This window comes from Bos grunniens, chromosome 29, assembly GCF_055505025.1.
Source record: "Bos grunniens cultivar Pamir isolate PY7600 chromosome 29, Bosgru_T2T1.0, whole genome shotgun sequence".
NCBI classification, from domain to species: domain Eukaryota; kingdom Metazoa; phylum Chordata; class Mammalia; order Artiodactyla; family Bovidae; genus Bos; species Bos grunniens.
In genome coordinates this window covers 16,509,210-16,535,935 of record NC_141193.1, presented here as the reverse complement: position 1 = coordinate 16,535,935, position 26,726 = coordinate 16,509,210, and the positions used below count along the sequence as shown (strand labels likewise).

The window sequence follows — 26,726 nt, the reverse complement described above, 5'->3', positions numbered from 1 at the left end:
ACTTCCCTTCACCCCTTTCATCTGTGTACTTTTTTTTTTTTAGTTTTATCTTGTTTTTGCACTAAGTTTTAGACTCATATCAGAAAATATAATTAATAAAATTAACAATGAATCAGAATCCCTTATTATCCATGATGTCCATGTAGTAAAATGGAAAAAAAAAAAAAGAACGTTTAAGAATATCTTTTGTGACTGTTGATTGTGGGATTGTTGTAGCTGTCAGGCTGTCTTGTTTTTTTCCTTTTTATTTATCTTTTTGATGCTGCATTTCATCACACACGCAACATAGGGACACAGTCCAGGAACGGGCCCGCTCGCCTCCCTCTGAGTTCTTCTCTATGGAATGGTTGAATTTGGGGTGGCCGAACTCCAGAATTTTCCTTGGTGGGGGGGCACTGTGGTGGGCAGAGCGGCTGAGCCCCTGCCCGCCTGGTAACAGAGGTCACGCCATGCAGTTTACGGGTGGGTCCAGAGCCACGGGCGTTCTTCCCATTTGGAAAAAGAAAGAAAACTCGGCTGTACCTAGGTATCTGCACGGTGATTTCCAGTGTCCTCATTCAATTCGTTTTCCCAGAGCATTCTTTGTTCCCCTCCCTCGAATTTGTGTCCCCTTCGGCTCTGTTGTCTGAATTTGGTGGGATCGTGTCTGCTTTAGAACAGGGGTGCTCGCCTTGTTGCTGTCGGTTGCCATCGCTGACGTGTTGGCGGTGCGGCGGCTCCTCCCCGTTGGGGATGCGGCTCTCACATCAAAATTTGAGGAGCAGGTGCAAGACCAGGAGAGGTAGCAGCCAGAGGCAGCCCGCCCTCCTCGACGACGTCCCATTGCTCACTTCGCTGACAGCACCAGGGCCTGCAGACAGAACACACCTGCCATGAGCCAGGCACCCTGCCTCATGGAGGCGCCTTTCCAGCCAGGAGCCTCCAGCGCCCCAGGTCCACACACTGGGACTGCGTGGGGAATGAACCCTCCACAGCCTGATCCCGAGGACACAGCTAGGTGATGGGGAGTCCGCCCGTGCAGGGAGGGGCTGAGAGGTATGGGTTTCAGTGTGCAGGTGGCCGCTACTCCCCTGCCATCAGAACACGCTGAGGCCCTGGCTCAGGGGGCAGGTTCAAGAAGAAGGTGGTGGATTCATGAACACCCTACCCAGAGCTTCGGTAAGGCGAAATCCCTATATCGTCTACATCATGGTCCAACCCCTCTGAGTACTGCCCGCCTCAAACATCCACGTGGCCCTTCAGCTGCTCCACCTGTCCTGCAGGAAAGGACTTGGTGGACACACTGACCATACCCCTGAAGATGCTGCCGCAGCCTTGGCATTGCTTCTGTTAATCACTGTATTTCAGGACTGCTCTTGGCCTCTCCCCCATCTAGACCAGCTAAGATCAGACCTCCCTCAAGTTCCACAGGCTGAGAAGGTCAAAACCAGCTGCCATGAGGTGGGATCAAGCCAAGAGACAGGTGGCCTCTGGCTGTGCACACAGGAAGATTTCCAGGGACAGAGGGATGCAGAGCGTGCCATGGCATGTGTCTGTTGAGGGGAGATGGATGGCGCTTTTCTCTAAGAGCCACACAGCAGCCTGGCCTGCACACAGAGACTCTTGGAGATGGAGCCAGATTTGGGAGGCAAGGTAGTAATTCTGAGGTCATAACACTCCCCAGCAGCTTCCCTATCATTTAAGCTTTCCGGCTCCCTGAGCCCCATGACCATGAACTCCAATGACAAATGTAGTTAGGATTCATGAATAGTACACACACATCTGGATGCCCGAATGGATTAGGCGCCTAATGAAGCAAGGCGTCTTCTCAGACCGCACTTGCTCTGGCAGCCTCTGTTGCACTGGACTGTGTTGCTGTTGTTCAGCTGCTCAGTCGTGTCCAGCTCTTTGCCACCCCATGGACTGCAGCGCATCAGTGTCCTCTGTCCTTCACTGTCTCCCTGGAGTTTGCTCAAATTCGTGTCCATTGAGTCGGTGATGCTATCACTGGATTTAGTAGAGGCATTTGAAGCCGGTGCCCCCTCTAAGTCCACATCCTCACCAGGTTGAAGGGACAAAGCTAGACCTGCTTGCCTGACTTGGACGCTGGACACAGAGACAATTCTGGCTAATACAGTTTACCATCAAGCCAGGCTCCCTAATGCCATATGGAACTATGTTCTCAAGTCTTAGAACTCCTAGCCTGGAAGCAATGCCCATATGATTTCTTTCTTAGGCCTTTGGAACAAAGCTCTTTTTCTAACCTAAGCCTACCCTTGAACAGTTATGAGTCTGAAATGCACCAGGTCATCCAGCCTCTGTGTCTCTGCTGCTGCTTCTCAGTGAAGGGTGGTGACTCGCCACCCCAAAGTATCTCTTGGCACACAGATTATTTTAAGCTGAGAACAGTCAAGGCTCAAGACTGAGGAAGAAGCTTTGATCTTCCTTGGAAGAAAAGCTATGAACCTAGACAGGGTATTAGAAAGCAGAGACATCATTTTGCCGACGAAGGTCTGCATGGTATAAGCTATGGTTTTTCCATTAGTCGTATATGGATGTGAGAATTGGACCATAAAGAAGGCTGAGCACCAAAGAATTGATGCTTTCAAATTGTCATGTTGAAGAAGACTCTTGAGTGTCCCTTGGACTGCAAGGAGATCCAACCAGTCCATCCTAAAGGAAATCAACCCTGAATATTCATTGGAAAGACTGAGGCTAAAGCTGAAGCTCCAATACTTTGGCCACCTGATGTGAAGAGCTGACTCGTTGGAAGAGACCCTGATGCTTGGAAAGATTGAAGGCAGGAGGAGAAGGGCACGACAGAGGATGAGATGGTTGAATGGCATCATTGACTCAATGGACTTGAGTTTGAGCAAACTCCAGGAGATGGTGACGGACAGAGAAGCCTGGTGTGCTGCAGTCCATAAGGTCGCAAAAAGTTGGACAAGACTGAGCGACTGAACAAAAACAACACCTGACTGGGTAAAGAATGTAGAAGGAGGACCCGTTCCAGGGACGGAGCTGTCACCACAGGTAACCACAGTGTGAACTGGCTGTGGCGACAGGGAGGAACCTGCAGAATCTGTCTGTTAGCCTTCCCCTCTGTGTCCATCTCTGCCTGCCCACCAATAACTGCCACCCCACAGCGGCATTTCCATCTCCATGTGAATTGCCTCCTCTCCCTTTGAAGTTCTAACTCCCTGTCCCCAGCATCCTCTTCTTTCTTTAGCTGAAGACGGTATTTAAGTTGAAGGTTTGGGACACTTTGGTGAGTGCATCAGGTTTCCTTGTCTCTTCCATGTTCGTGTGAGTTCAATTGCTCAGTCGTGTCTGCCTCTTCACAACCCCATGGATGGTAGCCCACCAGGTGCCTCTGTCCAAGGGGATTCTCCAGGCAAGAATACTGGAGTGTGTTGCCATGCCCTCCTCCAAGGGATCTTCTTGATCCAAGGATCAAACCTGAATCTCCTGTGTCTCCTGCATTGCAGGTGGATTCTTTACCACTGAGCTACCAGGGGAACCCCTTTCATGTATATGCTGCTGCTGCTAAGTCGCTTCAGTCATGTCCAACTCTGTGCAACTCCATAGACAGCAGCCCACCAGACTCCTCAGTCCATGGGGCTCTCCAGGCAAGAGTACTGGAGTGGGTTGCCATTTCCTTCTCTGTTCATGTATATATGCATTATTAAATTTGTATTTTATTTTCTCCTGTTACTCTGTTTCATGTCAACTTAATTATTAAGCCAGCCAGAAGAACCTAGAAGGATACAGGAAATTTTCTTCCTCCCCAACCGCAGGGCTCCTGAGGCCAGAACTCCTTGGCAGAGCGAGTTCTCCCGAGGAGAAGGACAAGAGATGACTCCTCTGCTCCCCACCAGGGAGGTAAGTGTCTGGGTGACATAAAACTTAACCCCCTCCCTCTCCCAGTCCACCGCATACCTGTGACAAAGGGGCACCCCTGCAAACCTCCAAAGCTCCGGATGACTTGTAATTCAATTTCAGATTTGCTTATCCTTGACCATTGATCACAAATTGGTTGCATCTTCTAAAATCTATCTCCTGTTTCTATACAGATCATCACCAGAGACCCCAGCTTTTATGTCCAGTCACTGCTGACTCTATACAGCATTCTTCAGAATCTCAGGAGAGAAGTTGCCCCCAGAGAGGACGCCCTTCCACTCTGGGACACCCCAAGATTCTTGGCAGGAGAGCCCTACCTTTGCCCGAGGCCAACTCTGAGACGGGGAGTTTGTTCTGGGTCCCTGGGAGCCAGGTTCCAAGTGTGATGGGAGGGTTGGTGGCTGCACGGCCCTCCCCCAGGCACACTGCCCATGATTCCAAGTGCGTTTTGCTCACTTTGCTCACGTGTCTGGACACACAGGCAATTCACGAAGGGTTCCCTTCCTCTCTCACCTCTTTTCTCTCCTGAACACTGGCTCACACAGCTTTGAAACTCACTCCCCACTCATCCCAGCGTGGCCCTCCTGTTCCAGCTCCTGGTAGGAAAAGGGGGACGATGCCAGTTCCCACATGGAGACGCTTTTTGCCCCTGCTGCCCTCCACCCCTCTGGGCTGCGGGGACCGCACGTCTCCAGGGAGGTGGATGGAGGATGCACACGCCAGGCAGACAGCCCAGCAGGGATCTGGCCAGGCAAGAAAAGTCAGAAGCCTTGTCTGCTGGCCAGGGAGTCTGCAGCGCCCTGTGGGAGGCAGCTGGGAGCTGGCAAACATGCCGGGCACTTGGCAATGGCTGCGGTGTGGCGGGTATCTGGGGTGCATGTTGTGTTGCGATTCTTCCTAGTCCCCTGGGGCTCCTGGATGCTCTGCTGCCTACTGGGATGCACACAGGGAGCCTGTGGGGAGGGCCCTGATCCCCCATATCAGAGAATGCCTCCCAGAGAAGAGATGAAATGCCTGCTGGGAGTGAGGCAGCAGGGAGGGAGCTCAGAGTATGATGTTCTGTAGCTTCCCTCCTCTCCCAGGTGTGTCCGTGGGGCTGGTGCCCCCTTGGACACCGCCTGCCCCCCTGGCCCAGCAGGACCTCACCTCCCCATCCCTTCCTACTCCCCACCCAGCATCTCTCTGGACACAGCTGCCCTGGAGAAGGAAACAGTGGTGGTTCCTGGAGAAACCTGAGGCGGGGTCTCCTCGCAGCCTCTCAGAGTCCACGCACCAGCTGTCCACCACCCAGCCTGGACTTTCTGGGTTGGCTCCTTATGCCAACCCCAGGCCGATGTTTCTGTGACTCCAAGCTGACCGGACCACTAGTGGATTCGATTCCCTTGGCCTTTGGGAAACCTCTCAGCTGCTCCGTAGGACACTCAGAGGCTTGCTCTGACTTCTTAGCCTCACTCTTCGACACGTGTGCCTTGGGCTGTCTCTGCTTCCACTCCACACAACACCAGCAACACACATATGTGTATACATGAGTGTGCACTTTCCAGCCTATTCTCTTTCCTTCCCACCATCACCCCTTGTGCCTGAAATACTCTTCACTAGATTAATTTCTACTCCTTGTTCCAGGTTCTGATCTGGCCTCAGCCACCTCTTCCAGGCAGCCTTCCTTGACTTGCTTTGTTCCCTTCTACAACACCATACACATCCCACTATTAAAATACACACCCGTCCTACAGTTCCCTTCATGAGTCTCGCATGTGTCTCCTCCTCCATGCTGTGAGCTTCATAAGGGCAGGGTCTGTGCCCAGCTGGGCCCTCAGCAAGTACTTAACAAACATTAGTTGAAGGAAGGAAGGGGCCAGAACAGTGACCCTGCTGACGTGTCTATACCTACTTTGTGTGTGTTTTGCTTTTTCTTACAATTCTACTTGAAAAAGAAAAGTACAAACCAAACTAAAAACAAAGCAAAACACTCTTCTCCTACTTTGCCTTCTTTCAAACACCTCTCCCCCACTTTTCTAACAATTCCCAGTACAAGTCACTGAAAATCCGCGTGGTTGAGGGAAGATATACCCAGAGGTAAGGCCACATTGGTTAGGATTCCAGGTGGAGTGTTTGCACCTGGAAAATGGGTTCTGGCCCCTTGAAGCCCCTCATGTAGGAGATAAAGGCTGTTATCTCCTGCTCTAATGTGTGGAAACTCACTCATAAGTGATGTCCCCAAGGTCCCTTGATTTCTGTCTCCAAATACAATTTTCTTTTCATGGACTTGGAGCTGTGGCTTTGTGGGCCACTCACATCTCCAGAGGAGAAGACAGCAGAGAGTGAGGCTGCAGGGCCCGCCCAGCCCGGGTACCGGGCAAGGTGGGGACCCCAGGCCTGCCCACACTGATCGGCACAGGAAGATCCCCACGAGAGGAGGACCTGCTGTCCAGGCAGGTTGTGGATCCCGGGCTCTGGGCACGAGGCCCTCTCAGAATCCGTGCTGGCCAGAGTAAGAGCTTAGCCCATCTGCTCGGTGATGCGGCCGCACAGAGGAGGTCCGTGTGCCCCATCTAGCAGCACCTCCACTCGGCGGGGAAGGCCTTATTTCCTCAGTCTCATTAGCGAGCTCTGGAGGCCTGAAGAGACTAATTACCAGGACCGTCAGGGTCCCGGAGAGCTGTGACGACTGTCGATTTACCCATCGGAAACATCTGGATGGAATGAAAGCCCCCGGATAAGATGAGTTTTTATTCGTAGGCAAGTGACTCGCCCAAGAACCGCCCCCTTCCTTCCCCTGACCCCTTCCTCCTGCCACTTCCCTTCCAGCTCCAAGTTAGAAAAAGAGAGAATGGGGTAAGCAGAGGCCAGCATGCAAGGCCAAGGTCCAAGAAGATCATTGCATGAGAGCATCGTGTGCAAAGAAAGAGGCGGGCCTGCTACAGAAGGGCCCAGACGTGGAGCTATTCTGGGCACTGACAGGTCCCCATTCATGCTGCCAGCAAAGACAAGTTAGACTTTGCAGAGGAGGCACCCGGGGAGAATCGATGGCCTTGGGGATGGTTAATCTGAATTGACACAGGGCCGGCCCGAGGTCAGGCGGTCCCCACCGGGCTGCCTCCTGGGGTTAGCGCAGAAGAGAACGCATCTTGCAAGAAGGCGATGAGTCTTGCGCCCCCAAGCCCAAGGCAGCAGCTGCCTGGAAAGTAAACATACCAACCTTTCCCAGGGGGCAGAGTTGTGGTTTTCACTTCTAAAAGAAATGGAAAACAAGCCACCGTTAAGGCAGAAAGCAGCCAGAGATGTTCACTTTACCCTCTGATGGTTAAGGGGAGGAGGCTGAACCGGCCCAGACCCTGTACTGTCCTGGCCACAGCCCCGCCCTGGGACACGTGCCCCTCTGCTGTGCTGGGAAGTCAGGTGGCATAGGTTGAGTGGGGGTTGGGGCAGAATGCTCACATTGGATCTCTGATTCAGAGATCCAGCATCCCTGCCGTGTCTTGGCTGGGGAAGCTGGTACCCTGGAGCCTGAGCCCCTAAGCCAATAAACACTTCTCTGTAGAACAACCTTTTTTCTTTGGTCACCAGACTACCTTCTAATTAGTTGAAGTCTGCAGAAGCAGAAGTGGAAGTGTTTGTATCTCAGCTGTGTTCGACTCTTTGCAATCCCATGGACTGCAGCCTGCAGGATCCTCTGACCATGGGATTTTCCAGGCAAGAATATTGGAGTGGGTTACCGTGCCCTCCTCCAGGATCTTCCCAACCCAGGGGTTGAACCTGGGTCTCCTGCATTCCAGGTGGATTCTTTATCATCTGAGTCACCAGGGAAGCCCTGAAGTCTGCAGGCTTTATTATAAAACTAAAGCTTAGGCCCTCCTGCAGTAATATGAATGCAGGTGCCCATGCTCTGTTTGATCTGTAAAGTTAACCGGCATTCATCTATGTATCTTTGAGATATTAGTGAGCGAGGTTCTGTGTACTGGAGGAGGCCAGGCCTTTGATAGCTGACCTCTCTTGATGAGTCAGACTGTAACCAGCTGGCCCCGAGGGCTTCCTCTCTCTGGGGTGGTCTAAGACAGTAAGATCTGCATCCCAGATGCTGGGACCTGCCTGGGGAAATGCTGGGCATCAGTTCCCCTCTGCTGGCTGGACCAGGAAAGACCTCCATTCACCAGTTAGGCTCTCAGGACAATGCATAGAGCCTGTCCTGCTGACTGGCCAGAAGCAGGCTGACCTCTCATCTTTCCTCGTTAGCTGGGGGCCTCTGCATATGTTCACCTGGATACAGAGGCTGGGAAATCCGTCCACAGAGTATGTGCGTGTGTGCATGCTAAGTCACTTCAGTTGTGTCCGACTCTTTGCGACCCCATAGACTGTATCCCACCAGGCTGGTCCATGGGATTTCCCAGGCAAGAATACTGGAGTGGGGTGCCATTTCCTTCTCCAGGGGATCTTCCCAACCCGGGGATTGAACCTGCATCTCTTGTGTCCCCTGTATTGGCTGGTGGGTTCTTTACCACTAGCATCACCTGGGAAGCCCTCCATCTTGTGTACAGGTATCTAATCACCATGATGCACACTTTAAATATCGTACGATTTTACTCATCCATTATACCTGAAATAAGGGAAAATAAAGCTGAGAAAAAGCAAATGACATTAAAGCCTTTTGCATCGAAGTGATAGGATTCTCCGTGCAAAGATCCTTGCATATAGAAGGAAAGATAACCTAGAGATGACTCCATCTAAACTCAACCAGAACATTTGACCAAAAACACCTGAGTAGGTCCCCATGTATTCAAACTCTCAGTCTACTCTTTAAAGGCACCTGAGACATGATACAACTCTTGATCCAAATGGACATTAGCTGCCCCAAGAAGCCACTCTGGAAAAGGCTGTGGGCAGATCAGTGATCAAAGATTAAAGTGGTGACTCAGAGAAGTCAATGGTCAATCTATAACACGATCTCTCTGCCACCAAACCCAGCTGAATCCAAGTTCCTAGGTGAGCACACAGGGCTGCTGTCCTAGTGAGCAGAAGAGGGCTGGATTCATGCCAGAATGGATACATAAAATACACAAACATTCCAGAAATAGGGCGAGGGGATTTTAGTTTGGCACCTTCTGTATTTAGACACACGTACCATAGAAATGCTAACTGCTGAGAGGCTGGGTTTAATGAGCTCTCTCTCATCCTCAGCAGGGAAGAACAGGTCCTCTCTCTCACTGCAACTGTTTCTTCTGATGCACAGAGTTGACTTACTCCCCTATTCTCTATTAAGATGATTTGATGGTCACTGCGAGGTTCGCCGGCATGAATCAGCCGACCTTCCCCAGACTACTGATACCATCGAATCTGACTCCTAGCCCAGGAGATAAAAGACAATGGACCAGGGATGGGAAATGAACAGCCACCGAGCCGCTGAGTGCGTCCCCGGCACGCTTGCCTATGAGGGAGGGCATGAGGGATGGTGGTGGGTCCGCCAGTCCTTAGTTATGCTGGCAGGAGTCCTGCAGCACTACATATTAACACAAGAGGGGGACACGCAATCCATTGTGTGTGCGAGAGGGGGAGCAGAGAAATACATCAGGGTGGCAGACAATGCTGAGAAGGAACTAAATTCTCTTCTGGATCCTTCTGGACCATTCGGATACTGAATAACAAAATAGGTTGGAATGTCTCTTAAAGCTAAGTGTTCCTCATAGGTGGAAATCCATCTAGATGAGGGGAACATAACCTGGGCATATTCCAGAGAAGCGAGGTAGCTCTCTGTTCTAGGGTAGGCTAGCCATGGAGGAGGAAAAAGCAACACACACATACACACAGAGAGAGGGATGCATAAGATAAATGTCCCGAGAGCATGGTCTTTTTTCTCTAATATAGTCCTTAATATACAAGAGTCCGACAGCTATACTGAAGACCACACTAATCCAAGTCTTGGAATATTCCAGGATTCTACCATCTACAGCACTGGCCTTGACCCATTGCCCTCTACCCAATGAGAAGGGTGATGGGGTGGGAGCAATGTAGAGAAGAGAGCTGGCATGGAGACCCTGCCCCACATTCACAGTGGATCACAGAGCACAGAGCGCGGTGAGGATGCTCAGCTCCGAGTCGGCAGGTGGAGCCTCTGCTCCTAGTGCCCTGCTCAGAACCAGGCAGGGATTTGTTTGCTTCTGGTCAGTTTTGTTACTGTTGGCTTCGATGTGGGATGTGCTTCCTCCATCCATGGGGTGCACCTTCAGTGGAGTTCTAATTCCTTAAGAACCAATCCCTGTTTCAAAAGTTCCCTTTCCAGCTGAGAATACAGATATCAATGATTACAATGAGCTGAGTCACTGTAAGTCACTTAAAGTCCCTTGCAAGTTTCCTCCGCCTACCTCCAGCCTCTCACACGTCCCTTTCACCATTTATGTCCTTTGCTAGTTTTCCAACGTTCTTCGAGATCTGTGCATATGCCTTGGTCAGGGGTTCAATAAGCATACGTCAAATCACTAATTGAACCTGGAGCCTTCCATTGACTTCCCTTTCTTTCTATTTCTGTTTCATTTTCCTGTTTGTGGTTCATCACCATGGCGCTCTATATCACTAAGGTGAATACTGCATCCCTGAATCTTCTCACAATAAAAGCTTTCTCCTCTTCTGTCAAATAATTTTCCATATAATTCATTTCCTTCCGTCTCCCCCTCCCCAAGTCTAATGCCATCCTCTGATGATTACTTGCATGGCCAGATGTGAGTGGATGAACAGGATGAAGGGGGTGCTAGGTGGGATGAGAAGGATGGCAGGAAGTGGGGAAAGACCCTCTCTTCACTGTGGTCACAGCCGCTTTCCCGGGGGGCTCTCCGAGGGTCGGCACTGTCCTCAGCAGGAAAAGTTCACGGCACACACACCATGTGTCCGACTCCACCACTCAGCCTGGGCCCACTTCTGAACATTTCGTCATGGTCTAAATGAATCACTTTAGCTAGGCTAGGGACCTTGAGAAAATTTGAGGGGCTGAGTAAAACGAGGCAAGAGATGCACGTATCACAGTGTGGGGAGGGTTGGCATGGAAGAGGTGGAAAGAAGCTAGGGAGAGGGCTTGAGAAATGAGTTCATGAACCCCTGGATCATGATATGGGGGGGTCCTGTAACCAGAGACTGGGCTCCAATGGTTCAAGACGCACCTGGTGGTTTTCAAAGCCTTTTTTCTATGTGTTCTCAGGTGAAGGCTAAAACAACTCTCAGATTGTAAGGCGGGTCAGTTCTATGGCCCAGAAGAGGAAATTGAGTCTAAACAATACTTCCTGACCTGCCCAAGTGCACAGCACCCCTGGATGTCGGGCTCTGGACAGGAGCTCAGCGGCGTCCACTCCAAGGACCTTGCAGGGGCACCTGCCCACCTTCCTCCCTGAAGACGCTCCCCATGAATGCTCTGTGGCAGCTTAGGGACCCTCTGAAACTCCCTGCACTGGAGGTTTGCTTTTGTGGCTGATGGGGGGTGGGGCTGTTACTGGGGGCTCCTATGAGAAGCACTCAGTGGGTGGACTTCTCTGCCTGTTGCCCCAAGCCTCGCTCTCTGAGCCTTTTGTCTCCATGCAGACCTCCAGGCTTTGAAAAGATAGGGTTGTTTCTTTTCTTCTCCCTTCCCAGCCCTTCAGGGGAGGAGGGCAATGTGAGCAGAGAGTAAGGGGGTCCTTGGAGTTTCATCGGCTCCCAGTAACCCACTTAGCGCCTGCCGCCATCCACTAGCTGCTGGACAGACAGGAGCCTCAGGGAACACACAGCAGGGCAGGGGGAGGAGGCTCTGGGAGAAAGCGGGGAGGGGAGAACCCATAAAGCAGGGGGAGGGGGGATACTGACCTTGCAACAAAGATGAGCTTGTAGGCTCACTTAGCTCTATATCGGGTGAGGGACACACAGGAGAGAAAAATGAAAACAAACACACATATTATATACAGTAGCTATATATCCATCATATATAGTTTGTATACCGGCTTTCACAAACATTTCTGGAGGGATGGAAAAATAAAGGAACACACAAAAACCAGAGGTGGTGGGGCAAGATGCAGATGAGGAACGGTGAAGGGCTGGGTGCATGCACACGTGATGCCGAGGTTGAAAGGCGAGGGGCTGGCCATGCATTCACAGCCCCCACAGGAGCACGGACTCTGGGTGTGTGCTGAGCTGGGGTGCTGACTTGGTAGCAGAGGATCGAAGCCTCTTTCCAGATGAGATCTGTGTCTCATCCACAGCTCCATTGGTTCACTTGGGGAGACCAAGTTTAGGGATTTCTGGCCTCCCAGCACCACAGCAGAAGCAAGGTCCCCCAGGAATCTCTGTGATTCAGGATCCCAGGGGCTGAATTCTCCTGGTCCCCTGACACCTCCGGAGCCTTAGGGACCAGGTTCTCAGAATCCTACTAGTAGGGTTCCTGTTGGAAGGACCACCCCTTCCCCATTTGACTGTAGTCCCTCAAAGGTATTGATCCTGAAGGAATCTAACCAGCACCAGCATCCCTCACTTTTCAACATCAGGTCATGTGTGCTGCTTCCGAGCAGGTTGGTGGCAAAATGATGTTGATTTAGCTGGCTCTCAGATGCTACAGAAGAAGGAGTTTCATCACAAAGTTTGTGTATTCACAGAAAGCAAAGGCTGCTTTCTAACCTGCCCAAGTCGGCTTGACGGGTCTGATCATAGGAAAGGGCATAGAAAACTCGCTAACACGTTTGTATCTGTCAAGAGGCCTTATTGATAGTGGGCGTTGATAAAGAGTTTGGGGGCTAGGCTGTGTGGACCAGCTGCAGTGTGAGCCTAGGGGGTGGAAATGTAGGCGTGGCACGTTAATGGGATTTCATAGCCTCAAGGAACTAGGTGTCACCCAGGTGGTCATGCTGTGACGGGCTTCTCAGAAACACTCTCTTAAATGAGGCTAAAAACCTGGTTGCTGTTTGATTAAATTTGGAAATGTTCCAAACTGTTTCTCCCTCTTAGAGATTTAGCATGCAAGGGCTCTGAGCCCTCCTGTGTTAAAGAACATCCCCACAGGGACCCAATTCATCTTTGTTTGATCTAGTCTTTCTAAACCTACTTGAATCCATACTGTGACTTTTCCAGACATGTCTTTAGAGAGTCCCCTGGACTCCAGAAAGCTGGCAACTGTAGGGCCGTCCCACAGGACACGCGGGGAGCAGGGGATGCTGACAGACTGCCGGGCATGCGGGCAGAGGTCTTAATTGCCAAACACGGGTCTGTGAAAAGGAGCAGATTTATGGTGCATGCTTCACTGCATTGCTTGTCACAAATGCCGGTATTTCACTCTTAAAGTTTGCTTTTTCTCTCTCTTCTCATCTTAGATGTCTTCAGGGGATGAGGCCAGGGAATTAGACAGCAGTGATAAAGTCAGTTGCAAAACCATTTCATGCATCTGATTTGGAGGAGCAAAGGGGTCAAAGGAGGAGGGAAACTGTTTACAGGGAAGAGGAAGGCTGTGGGTGGAGGGCGGGGACAGCCTCGGATCTGGGAGGCAAGGGGAGGTGGGGCCGCCCCTTCCTAATCATGGTCCTTCTGTTCATGCAGACAGACACCTGCCAAAAAGCCAAAAGGCTGACAAACGTGAGCGGCCCTGATGACTGTCCCTGGGTGGGAGGCGTCAGACACATCAATCAGTCTAATCACAGCTCTGCCCATTCCGGTCTGCCAGTTCTGGGATCAAGGGCAGCCTGCCGCCTCCAAGCCCTGGAGGATAAAGCTGGGCTTTATTTTATGTGCTGGGTAAAAGGGGAGATGGAATGCAATTTGGAAATCTGGACGGAGCAGGGGAAGAACACAGGTGGGCTGTCTGGACGATCTGATAGGGGTCTGTGGTGCCATGGAGGAGATGTGGCAGGCTGGGCAGGGGGTGAGGGGTGCTTTATGGAACTCTGGGATTATCTGGGAGTTCTCAGAATAAAGGGGTTTAGGCTCCTGCCAATGATCTGCTAGCTTCCTTACCTTTCCCTCCCCAGGACACTCAAGAGTGCTTGTTAACATGGGAGATCGAGGAACAAATTTGAATGATTCCAAGCTAAGGTACTTGCTGGAGCCTGGGGGGATGTGCCTCCCACCCCCGCAAAGGCTGTGTGCAGACCCATGGGCTGTGCGGTCAGTCTGCATCTTCCTGGGCAGGGAGCCCGTCAGAGATGCAGGATGGCCCTCGGGCATCCAGGCTCAGGTCTGTGTGACTGTTCTCCCCAAAGAAGCGTGAGACCTGGGGATCTAAGTCTGTTTACTTGCCTCCTTCCCTTGTTTCTGGCATCCTTATAGTTGCCGGGTGTGCAATGAAGGCACCGCAACTTGCCTTGCCCAGATTAGTCCTTCAATAAAGAGTGACTGAATGAATTAATGCATGAATGATTATGCGACTTCTGTCGAGATGGTGGCTCAGTAGGACAGATAATATCTTAATGCAGCCAGACAACACCCTAGGACACAAATGAAGAACCAGGGACACACCCACTGGCTATGTTAATTCTCCCTCTGACACTAACATTACTCAGGATCCCAAGGCCCACAGGAGTCTACTTTTATCAATACAATGCAGTTTCTCTTATATCCTGAGGACTAGAAAAAGTTTCAGAAATGGTAACATTTCACACTCATCCAGGGAAGAAGTATGGAAATAGTGTATGTTCCTTTCTGGGTTCTTGACTAGATGCGATTGCAATCCCCATGGTCAGTTAAGGAGATACTGCGGGGGAAAGTTCAACATCACTTCAGTATCCCCCAAACCCTTTCCTGCAGTGTCAGACCTCTAGCACAGGATGAAACCCGGTGTCTCCTTTCACACGTGTACTGTTTCTCTCTCTCCCCTTCCCTCCTCATCCCGTCCTTCTCACCCACCCCCGCCTAACTACTCCTGACTCTCCCCTTGCCCGGCCCCCCCGCGCTCCTTGTGGTCCAGCGTGGGGCTCCGTCTCACCGAACAGTGTGATGCTGGCGTTGGTGTGACCCAGCTTGTTGGAGGCCACACACGTGTAGTTCCCATAGTCGTGTTCAGAGACGTTGAAGAAGATGAGTTTTGAGAGGAAAGGTCTGTTTTCCACTTTGACCCCCTTCTTTCCTTCAACCAGCCTGAGACAAACAAGAGACAGACCGAAAAGAGAGGAAAAAGGGGATGGTTATATGTATTTTTCCTCACGAGGAAGAAGAAAAACTCTGGAATTAGTGATCTTCCCTCTTCTCCCTTTCTGGCATCACTATAATCCCATTTTTTTTCCCACTCAACCACACAACAAGTTCGCCACCATGGCACACATAATTACATTTCTCTGTTTTATGTCTGTGCCCAGAGACATGCTTGGCACAATGCAGATCTTCATCTCTCTGTGCAGTTATTGAAGTTCTCTGAAGGCAGGTGCCTTCAACAAATACAACGCACCAGCTGTGTGCCATTCAGCCCCACAGGATCCGAGCAGTAGGTGCTGGATAATTGATGTTATTGATGAAGATGATGATGGCGGCAACCATGAAAATGAAGAACCTAGTCTTCAAACAGGAGAAAAACCCGACAGGTTTGAAAGAGCAAAGTTTTTCATGCACCTGGTAGTAACACTGTCCCTTAAGAACTTGAGACATTCTGCAGAGAGTCATTTATCTTGGGCCCTGATCAGGATAAAAGAATCAGGGACTGTTTTCACACTAGGGGACCCTGATGGGCCTGGGTGTCCATTGCACTTGAGCATCTCATCCTGGGAGTGATTACAGAAGCCCGAGCATGTGGTCTCAGGTGGCCAGGACCACCTCGCTGGCTGTCTTACCCCGTCATGGAGTCCAGCGTGCCTTAAGGGCTGAGACCAGTGGCTGGGGCCCACTGATAAAAGCCAGGGAGAGAGGTGGGGAGGACAGCCAGACACACTTGTTACAAATGCAGACACTATTACGGGGCAGACAGAGAGGGACAGGAAAAACTGCTTCGGTGGTGGGTGGGGCCACCTTCTCCTTCTTTGGAGGCTGTTAGGAGCAATTCCTATTGAACCTGCATGTCTTCATGGAAATCATGAGACCAGCGCTCATCTTTGTAAAAACCGCTGGGATGTCCTATTTCGGAGAACAGGCTTTAAGCCAAACTGTTAGTTTCCCTGAAATAATTTGTCTTCCTTGCCTAGGAGCTGTCTATGCTACAGGAAAGATAACCACCAGTGGGGACAACCATGCTTCTAAATGGAGGATCTCAGGGAGTGATCCCAAAAGCTCGGCTGCCTGTGTAGGGCCTGGCTGGAGCAGGACATGTGGACAGGACAATATGTCAAGGTGGACACATGTTGGAATGGGTTCGCAGGGCAGAAATTGAGGCAAATGGTTGGTACTGGAGTCATCAAACCGAGAAAGACAATATTCCAGGCAGAAATAGAAAGTAAAGCCCAGCAGGGCAATGATGAAAAAATGCTTTGTAAACCATAAAATGTTATTCAAAATAATATATTTCCATGGAGTGAGACATTGCAAACTCCTTCCTGCCCCTGGGCCACAGGACAGTTTTGGCAGCGACATCAGCTGCTGTATCATTCTCTGAAGGTGTCCTCTCTGCAGGACGAATGGACAGGTCTCTCCATCGCCAAGACTTGTGACCGCTGTGATGAGAAGACCAGGATTCGGGCCTCTGTCCCAACCCAGCGTCTGTCTCCAGGGAAGTCAGAGCAGGGCTGTGGGAACTGTGCTGCTTTCCATCCTGTAGATGTTCATCTGGGTGCTTTTATCTCTCCCACACGTGGGACAGCGAACCAGCCCGGGTCCACGTACTTTGTTATAATGGGAGCACAGTCCGAAAGGAGTGAGGTGTCTGGCTGTGCAGCCAGAAGCCACCGTTCTATCTCCAGCTTGTTCTGTTGCTGTCCTGCAGGGGATGCTGTCCACAGGAGGCTCTGCAGCCCACCTGCCAGAGGCTTCTCTGCGTTCCTCAACCTTATTGATCCCTTTTGCCATTGTGAAGCCAGCCCTGGGCTGGGGAGGAAGTCGTCACATCGGGACCAAGCTGTGAATTAGATTTCAGCTCTGCAGTGGGGAGAGACACTTGCCCAGAAAGCAGGCTTTGCTGACAGCTCTGAAATGTCTTTAGCTAAAAGCAGAGCAGGGCGGGCAGTGGTATTCGGCAGCATTTTGCAGCTTCTGGGTTGATGCTCCGTGTGGTCACACAGTTCCACGTGCCACAGAGGACAGACACCTCCATCCAATGGCAGAATGGAGGTGTCTGAAACTGAGACAGCTATGCTGAGACAGGTGTGCTGAAACTGAGCAGGACCCTGTGGAGCTCTGGTGCACAAAGCCTTTCTGTATCCTCAGTTTTCTAGTTTGTAGGAAATAGGTTTCATTCAGCCTCCTAGCCTTCCCTGAGTTGCAAAGGGCAGGTTCAAACACTTGCTAATTAGGGAAGGGATGGCATGCCAGACAGGGAGAAGCAGCCAAGAAGCAATGGGACAGCCTTGGGACAGGGTCTTGTTTCCCCTTCAAGGCCACTGGGGAGGCTGTTAAGGGATGTGTGCGTGCTAAGTTGCTTCAGTTGTGTCCAACTCTGTGACCCCGTGAACTGTAGCCTGCCAGGCTCCTCTGGCCATGGAATTCTCCGGGCAAGAATACTGGAGTGGGTTGCTATGCCCTCCTCTCCCCTTTAAGGCGTACACATAATATCTTTGAGTTGTTTAGCAGATGTTGAAACCACCACCAGGTGGGAAAAGTTAACTACAAACTGCCCACAAGTACAAAATGTTAATGTTGCTGATCCCTGATTATCTCACCATCAGCCAATCAGAAGAATGTCCACTAGCTGATCCCACCCTCCTCTCAGAACCATTACTATAAAACTCCCCATTATCCCCTCCAGGTTGGGACACAAAGTTTTGAGGGCATGAACCCACTGTGATCCCCTTTTCCTGGCAAAGCAATAAAGCTATTCTCTTCACCCAAAACTCTGTCTCTGAGACAGTCAATCTGGTCAGGGTCAGGGTACAGAGGTCAGTTCAGTATCACTACCAGGCTTCAGCTTCTTCATGCTTTTCAAGAATTCAAGTCCCTACAGATGAGTGGTCCTTATTAAGGATAGGGTTCCATTTCCTCTCCCTTTGATCCATGGCACACACGGTGGTGGCGGGCACTGAGTGACTAGAACGCAGTCAAGAGAGACGTCTACCCTACATTCTGAGAAAACTGCCTGTCTCCATTACAAGGACTCCTTTACTTTGATTGGTCTCAGAAATCCGCTCATCTCACCTGGGATATCAGTTAGGTTAGAGGTGGCCTTGGCACTCCACTCCAGTACTCTTGCCTGGAAAATCCCACGGACAGAGGAGCCTGATAGGCTGCAGTCCATGGGGTTGATAAGAGTCGGAAATGACTGAGCAACTTCACTTTCACTTTTCACTTTTCACTTTCATGCATTGGAGAAGGAAATGGCAACCCACTCCAGTGTTCTTGCCTGGAGAATCCCAGGGACGGGGGAGCCTGGTGGGCTGCCGTCCATGGGGTCGCACAGAGTCGGACACCACTGAAGTGACTTAGCAGCAGCAGCAGCAGAGGTGGCCTTCCCTCTAGTGGGGGCCATCTTCCCTGGGAGACCTCCCGGGAGGAGTGACCTGCCAGTGGTCCAGGAAGGACAGGCAGTGACAAGAGTTCAGAGGCAGAGATGCTCTTCAAGAGCCTGGTGTCCAGAGGACAGACACCTCCATTCAACGGGAGAACACGGGGTAGGCGGTAAATAAATGAAGAACAAATAGAAAAACTGAGCAGAATCAACTGAAGGAGAGAAAAGGAGCTGCCTGGAGAAGGGCTCAGACAGAGGACTCAGAGCTGCCTGGGCCCAGGGCTCTGAAAGCCCCCTGCCCATGGAGATGCTGTCAGTCGGGCTCTCTTGTCCTAGGTGAAGCCCGCAGCCCCCTCCCTGTGATACAGCAGCTGTGCAGAGCTGAGCTCGCCCTTCGTATGCCCACCATTGGCCACTTCTGCCTAAGGGCTAATCTTTCCTCCACGTCTTTTAAGATTTTGTTTCCTCCACATTTTGCTTGCATTTTCATCCCATCAAGGATTAGAAAAACAGGATGTAGCTGATTAATTTCCTTGAAGATCTGAACCATTGAAAGTTCAGGAATTTACCCTGGAGCTCAACCGATTTCTGTTTTCTTGCTATGTTTTCTGATATTGGACTTTCACGTCTCAGTTTTATTCTTAGTATAAAAGAAAAGAAAAAATGGATGGAGAAATGAAGCAGGATTTTGAAGAAAGATACCCATGTTTATTTATTGGGAAAATACCATTCCCTTCTGCTTACTTATGAATTTTTGGGAACAAGGGGAAAAGCCAGTTATTTCTTCTAATCTCTTTCTGAGTCTGCTTTTACTCAATCTGTCTCAGTACATACATATACAAAATGGGCTAGATGAAAACGGTGCACCCAAGTTGCTGCCAGAATTGGCGCTTAAGAACAAAAAGTAGTGCTTCTCACTTGGAAGGATTATAATGAGCCACAGTGGAACTTCTGACTAAGTGACTTGGTTGTAAACAAAGTTAGAGACTAGAGGGGTTCTTGGTGCTGACTGGCCAAACCAATACAATATTGTAAAGTAAAAAAAAAAAAAAATCTGGCTGCCCCATGTGGCACGCGGGATGTTAATTCCCAGACTAGGGGTCAACTCTGCACACCCTGCAGTGGAAGCAGAGTCCTAACCACTGGACCACCAGGGAAGGCCCTAACTTTATTTTTTATTGAAGTATAGTTGATTTACAGCGTCATGTTAACTTCAAGTGTACTGCAAAGTGAGTTAGTTATACATTCATACACACACACACACACACATATATATATTCTTTTGCAGATTCTCTCCTCTTATAGGTTATTACCAAATGTTGAATATAGTTCCCTGTACTATTATACAGCAGGTCCTTCCCTTGTTGAATCTCTTTTATATATATTTAACAGTAGTGTGTCGGAGAAGGCAATGGCACCCCACTCCAGTACTCCTGCCTGGAGAATCCGATGGACAGAGGAGCCTGGTGGGCTGCAGTCTATGAGGTCGCTAAGAGTCAGACACGACTGAGCGACTTCACTCTCACTTTTCCCTTTCATGCATTGGAGAAGGAAATGGCAACCCACTCCAGTGTTCTTGCCTGGAGAATCCCAGGGACAGGGGAGCCTGGTGGGCTGCCGTCCATGGGGTCGCTAAGAGTTGGACACGACTGAGCGACTTAGCAGCAGCAGCAGCAGCAGCAGCAACAGCAATGTGTATCTATGAATCCCAAACTCCTAATTTATCTCTCTTCCTCCCTTCCCCCTGTGATAACCACGTTTGATTTCTATGTCTGCGAGTTTGTTTCTATCTTGTAAATAAGTTCATTTGTCATATTTTAGATCCCATATATAAGTGATAGCATATGGTATTTGTCTTTTTGTTTCACTTCACTCACTATGATAATCTCCAGGTCCATCCAAGTTGCTGTAAATGGCATTATTTCATGCTGTTTTATGGCTGGCTAATATTCCATTGTATATACGTACCACATCTTCTTTATCCATTCATCTATCAGTGGGCACGTCTTGGCTATTGTACCTAGTGTTGCCATGAACACTGGCCTCTTGAGTAAAGAGCCCCAGCCACTGGGGATGTTGAGTCCTGCGGGCAGCAGCTGGGTCGCTCTCAATCTGCGTCTTGCCCTGGAGTTGCTCACCCTCTCTCCTTCCCAAAGTTGCCCGTTTTGTGGCTTTTTCCCTCAGCTTCTCAGGCTCGTCACTCCTTCTCCCTCCCATACCCCACATACACCTCAGGACCCTGCATTGCCCCTCCCATCTTCACCAAGTTGGGTTCTGACCGTGGACAGCTCTTGCCCATCAATTGCTGTTCATCCACCTTAAAATAGCTCTTTGATGGCAGTAATTGCCTGGCTTTCGGAGCTGCTGAACCCTGTGCTAACGTGCCATTTGATAACTCCTCGAGGTGACAAACTTCAGTGAATCACGGCAAACATCCGGATGGCAGCTGCGACAATAGGAGGGGACGGGGAGGCCCTTGTCTTTTCTCCTGCCATGAGAGTGCAAGCTCTGTACAAAGGAGCGCCAAGTCGGGTCATGGACATGTCCCTGCACCACCACTGAGCTCGTCTGGAATGGAACCCGAGTCCTCGGCCGCAGCTAACTCAGCACCGGGAGCACTCCTGACGCCTTAATGCAAGCCTGAGAATGTGTTAAAAATAGCTGCAGGCAGAACACTTATTTCTCAGGCCTATAAAAAATTCACAGGCTTTCCAGGGTTCCTGGTGGTCTTTCCTTTGACAGTTCATTTTCCTAAAGAATAGTTTTTCTAAGGCTCGTTGACTGGCGAGTGATAGTTCTGCATGGCAGCATTACAAACACAGCTGAAGTTCACTCACGTCAAGACGAGACCGGTCTGGGTTCTGTTTCTCCTTCATAGGCAGGAGGAGTTCGAGAGAGGACTTTGTAGGAATCCATTTGCGTCCGTGTGGAACCAGGGGCCTGGAAGAGCTTCCTCCTTCTTGGGGGAGGGAGAGGGGAAGGGAGTCTTACCTTTTGTCGTCCTTGTACCACTGGAATTCCGCCGAGGGAACCGCGGAGGCTTCGCACTGCAGGGTCCCCTTCTGTCCCACAGGCACGCCGGTCCCCTTAGCTTCTGAAATGTATGGAGGATCTACAAAGAGAGGACATTCGACAGCGTCTTTAATGCCCCCTTTGCTGTGTTCTCCAGGCCCCACTCTAACTCTGGTCTCCACGGAGTGCCGGAGAATGAAGCCATCCCGCATCACCAGGGAAAGGCTCGCGTGCACTGCCTCCGCTCCCCTCTGGACGCCAGTGGGATGAGCAGGCATCTAGGCCCATTTCCCATATACACTTTGCCACTTTCACAGGAGATAGCCAACGCCATCCACCGCATGCCCCATGGCTTGACAGTACCTTTAATCTAGCCCTATAGATGTTCTGCACACCAGGTTTATGCCAGAGTATATAAGCTTGAGCTATTCAGTTCCCATCGAAAACTCAGTTGCAAGAAATAACAGTCACGGAGAATTGCCTGGGGATACACAGATCTGTCATTCTTGGAGGTGTTCTTCCCGGACCCGTGAACACAGCCAGGACAACTTAAGTACTCCGGCTGCTTTCATCCCGAGTCTTTGCCAAACCCCCCCTGTCATGCCGACAGTTGCACGAAATGCGTTACGGAAAGGAGCCACAGCCAGCCATTGCATGGCCATTTCAAGTGATGCTTGTCGTGCTCTATTTATAGAGACCTTCAAGTGAAATTATTTTTCAAGTCTCAGCACCAGAAAAAAGCAGTGCTTCTCCCAAGCGACAAATTCACTTTTATTTTATGGACATAAACCTCAAACCCAATGATGTTTCCTCTCTTTGCTTTTGCACCTCAAAGCCAAATCCTGGACCCGCATCTGACCACCTCAGGCTATAAACACCATGTGCTGATTTACCCATAGACTTCTCTTATTTCCCTACATAGGTTTTCCCCTTCTCTTACATCTCCTTACTGTTTAGGTTAATCTTTATTAACTGTGAATTATGTCACTTTAAACAGAAATTGGGGTAGGGCACAAAAATGGCATGATTGCTTCACCTGTTTCCTTGATTCTTCAGGTGCTTTGTGTTAATTAGGCTCAGATTGTGACATGAATCAACATATTAAAGTAAAGAAGGAGTAAACATCACACCAAGGTATTCTTCCTCTATGTCCAACCCCACCCAAGTTTGGAAGGAGAAACTCTTCTTGTCTGCTGGTCACAAAAATGGCATGATTGCTTCACCTGTTTCCTTGATTCTTCAGGTGCTTTGTGTTAATTAGGCTCAGATTGTGACATGAATCAACATATTAAAGTAAAGAAGGAGTAAACATCACACCAAGGTATTCTTCCTCTATGTCCAACCCCACCCAAGTTTGGAAGGAGAAACTCTTCTTGTCTGCTGGTTTGACTCTTGGGTTCTATTCTGTCCTAAGAACATCTGAAATCAGCACAGCTGGGAAAATTTTCCGGATGTCCTAGAGACCTGAGTCAGGGGACCTAACGGGGAACCTAGAGAGAATGCATGAGGGAGCAGGGACATTAAGCAGCATCAATGTCAGAGAGAATTGGGTTGGTGAAGGAAGAGGAGGAGTCCAGAGAAGTGGCCTCCAGCTTTTGGGGTTCATGGCAACCCACTCCAGTGTTCTTGCCTGGAGAATCCCAGGGACGGGGGAGCCTGGTGGGCTGCCGTCTCTGGGGTCGCACAGAGTCGGACACAACTGAAGCGACTTAGCAGCAGAAGCAGCACCTCTATTAGCAAAACATAGGTATGAGATATACCCTCTCATATTGGATATGTGTAGGTTTATCTATTTATAGTTCAATTGTGAATGTATACCATGTCAATCAACATACATAACTAGAAGAGGATAAGATAACATAAGTATACCATAAACATAAGTTATAATATTTCTTCCATACATGTGCTTTTTATTTTTGCTCCCTATTAAGGAGATGACTGTCCAGAGAATGAGAAGCTTGGTGACATTATGAGTAAAAATTGGGATTCAAAGACAAGCTTGTATAAATTATGCATTGAATGCCATGTAATGATCTTTTAGGACTCTAAGTCAAGTTTTGGATTATATAAAATTACTTTCAGCACCCATTTATTTTCTTTAAGAGTTTAGAACTGTTGCTTTTGAAAGCAGAAAATGGACAGCGAGGCTGCCCCATTTCCCGCCCCGAGTCACGGCTGGCACTGTGGTCCAGCTCTCTCTGTGGCCAGGAGGGCAGCACCTCCCGAAGGTGCTGGGTGGGTGCGCCTGAGACTACTTACAGTTCACGGTGACCTTGACTCTCCGCACCACCGGGGCTGCCACGTCGTTGGAGGCGCTGCACTCATAGTACCCCGACTGCTCCCGGGTGATGCCCTGGATTTCCAGGTATTCGTCTTCACTCACAAAGCCCACAGCTGCAGGAGAAGGGGTGAGGAAATAGGAGGAAAAACACTGAAGGCACAAACTTAGCAAACCAAGTGTGGAGCGGCTACGTCTGCAGAGCGCTGTGCTTATTCTCAGTTCAGATTCTCAGGACGGAAGCCAGTTCCCCCGCCCGCCTCCCTTCTGCCTCTTACATCACTAGCTTGTCCTCGGTTCCCCAGCAGACCAGGTACAATGCTCCCACCCGGACCAAGCACATAGTCTGGAGAATTGCCGGTCCTCAGTAAGTGATGAATAATGTCAATGTTCACCCTCCCCGAATCTCACCAAGCAGTCAGGCTCTGGGTCTGAGATAGGCACCCCCATCCCACCCCTCTAGGGATGGGGGATGACCTAGGATGACCCCTCTAGGTCATCACAGAGCACACCGGGATGTCTGGAGGAACAAATGATAAGCCGATTACATGAAAGCACTTTGAAACCCACTTTGAAAGCACTATACAGTTATCCTATGATTTTCCTGGAGGTCCAGACTCAGAGGATCAGGGCTGTTAACACAGTGTGGGGGGCCCATTCTGAGGGGGAGGGAAGAGGCACAGTCCTTCCCCCAGGGCATAAAACCTCTCCATAATGCTGCCTGTATCTGTGATGCAGAAAATAAATATGACAATAAAAAGAAACTGATGTCATACAAAGAATTATGTGCGTGGTATGTAAATAAGGAGAAGAGGGCATCAGAGGATGAGATGGCTGGATGGCATCACCGATGCAATGGATATGAACTTGGGCAAACTCCGGGAGCTGGTGATGGACAGGGAGGCCTGGCGTGGTGCAGTTCATGAGGTCACAGAGAGTCGGACATGACTGGGCGCCTGAACAACAATAACATGTAAACAATGCTTGTATTTGTTAAGTGACATTGCTAAGATCACCATTTTTATAATGGTTAATAGCAAGAGTGATGACAATGACATAGAAGAAAACAGCTCTCGTACACAGAAGAACCACTGCCTGCCCAGAGGGGCCAGCACTCCTGGGTCTTGATAAGTCTGTCATCATCCAGACCTAGTCCAACTTGAGCATCCCCCAGGTGTCTTTCTGCCCTATGAAACCTGTGGTATACACGTACAGGAGCTCCCCTGCCTGTATTGCTTGCGGACAGCATCTATCACAGCAGGCAAGCAAGTGTTAATAAATCCACGGGAAGAACCAAGAACACGCTTAAAGTAGCAGGCAGGGCCCCAAAGTCCAGAGTCTGAGACGACAGTCAACATTAGCCCATAGAGACTCATGGTCCCCACCAGTAAGCACAGTGGCCTTAATTGTCACAGTGGCCTTAATTGTCTGTCACTGCTCCCTAAGCATCTTCAGGGGAAAGAGCACCAACCTTGAACTGATGAAGGGTGGAGGAAATGCGGAGAAGAGGCTTGAATGGAGAGCTCGCGCTCCCTTTTACGTTGTGGTTGTTTACTTGCACCCACCGTGAGCCTACACGTGTCAGATCTTCCCCGCTAGATGCTGTAATTACTGTGCAGAGCATCGCGGACACTCGTGTCACACTTAATATTCCCATTAATTTTAAATGGTGGTCCTTGGTACATATGTGTGGCAATTGGTGTCATATTTTAATTAGGCTTGCCCTACACCATCTGAAATTAATAATAGCTCGAATTACCAGTGTAATTTATAAATTAACAGTGCTGTAGCATTAGGAAATAAATTAGCTCTGGTGAGCTGTTTCTGGATTGAGCTCCAGTGTCAGGACAGTGGCTGGTAGGACCTCAGATCTCCTGGGAGGCTTCGATGACACCATCAAAGCAAGGAAACAAAACGACTCAGGGTTCCCGGGTCCCTTGTTCTCTCCAACCACAGATCACGCATCTGGTTTAATTCTACCAATCAAACAGGTTCTTGTGCGACCACAGTAAGACATACAGGAACCAAACTCCGATGAACTTGTTATGTATGAAGTATGAAGTCAGTCAGTCGTGTCCGACTCTTTGTAACCCCATGGACTGTAGCCCACCAGGCTCCTTGGTCCATGGGATTTTCCAGGCATGAATACTGGAGTGAGTTGCCATTTCCTTCTCCAGGGGATCTTCCCGAGCTAGGGATCGAACCCAGGTCTCCTACATTGTTATAGGAACTTGTTATAGGAACATCCAAATGGAGAAGTTGAGGCAGAGAGGGGGATATTGCCATAGGGTGAAATGCAAGTATGTAAATATTAGGGCAATCATAGTAAAAAAAAATATTAATTCTCAAGTTTTTTGTGGGAACATTGTGCTACTTTATGTGAAATTTACAATATTAATATCAGGCAATTTTATGTAGGGAAGGAAGCTGGATAGTTTAAGATTTGGGCAAAGTGTATGTTTCCTACTGACCTACATCTGTATTACCGGAGGAAGAGAATTACGCTAACGTCATCCTGCAAAAACCAAGGAAGCTTAATTTGACTAACCTGTGTTCTCTAGAACAAACGGAGAATTAGAGAAAAAGTACAGTCATTGAATTTGTTACAATATTGTTTCCCTTGCCTGTTTTGGCTTTTTGGCCTTGAGGCACGCGGGATATTAACTCCCTGACCAGTGATTGAACCCACACCACATGCATTGGACGACTCTGCAACAGAAGGCAAAGTCTTAACCACTGGATTGCCAGCGAAGTCCCTACAGTTCAGTTCAGTTCAATTGCTTAGTCGTGTCCGACTCTTTGTGACCCCACGGACTGTAGCATACCAGGCTTCCCTGTCCATCACCAACTCCCGGAGCCTGCTCAAACTCATGTCCATCGAGTCAGTGATGCCATCCAACCATCTCATCTTCTGTTGTTCCCCTTCTCTTCCTGCCTTCAATCTTTCCAAGCATCAGGGTCTTTTCCAATGAGTCACTTCTTCGAATAAGGTGGCCAAAGTATTGGAGTTTCAGCTTTAGCATCAGTCCTTCCAATGAAAATGCA

The 26,726-nt window shown here is 49.7% G+C and overlaps 1 protein-coding gene across 4 annotated transcripts in view; it reads right to left on the bottom strand.

Annotated features, from left to right (window-relative positions):
- Positions 1 to 227: 227 nt before the first annotated feature.
- Positions 228 to 26,726, bottom strand: part of NTM (neurotrimin) — a 964,763-nt gene continuing 938,264 nt past the window's right edge. Inside the window, exons 5-10 of one of the 4 annotated variants that reach the window (XM_086384149.1) lie at positions 23,663 to 23,797; positions 21,383 to 21,503; positions 14,798 to 14,949; positions 11,701 to 11,736; positions 7,079 to 7,111; positions 228 to 850 (exon numbers count right to left, since the gene is read on the bottom strand). In XM_086384149.1, the coding sequence (XP_086240275.1) occupies positions 747 to 850; positions 7,079 to 7,111; positions 11,701 to 11,736; positions 14,798 to 14,949; positions 21,383 to 21,503; positions 23,663 to 23,797 (581 nt within the window). In that variant the 3' untranslated portion in view covers positions 228 to 746. The remainder of the gene's footprint in view (positions 851 to 7,078; positions 7,112 to 11,700; positions 11,737 to 14,797; positions 14,950 to 21,382; positions 21,504 to 23,662; positions 23,798 to 26,726) is intronic. The other 3 variants (XM_086384150.1, XM_086384151.1, XM_086384152.1) reach the window with 3 other exon arrangements.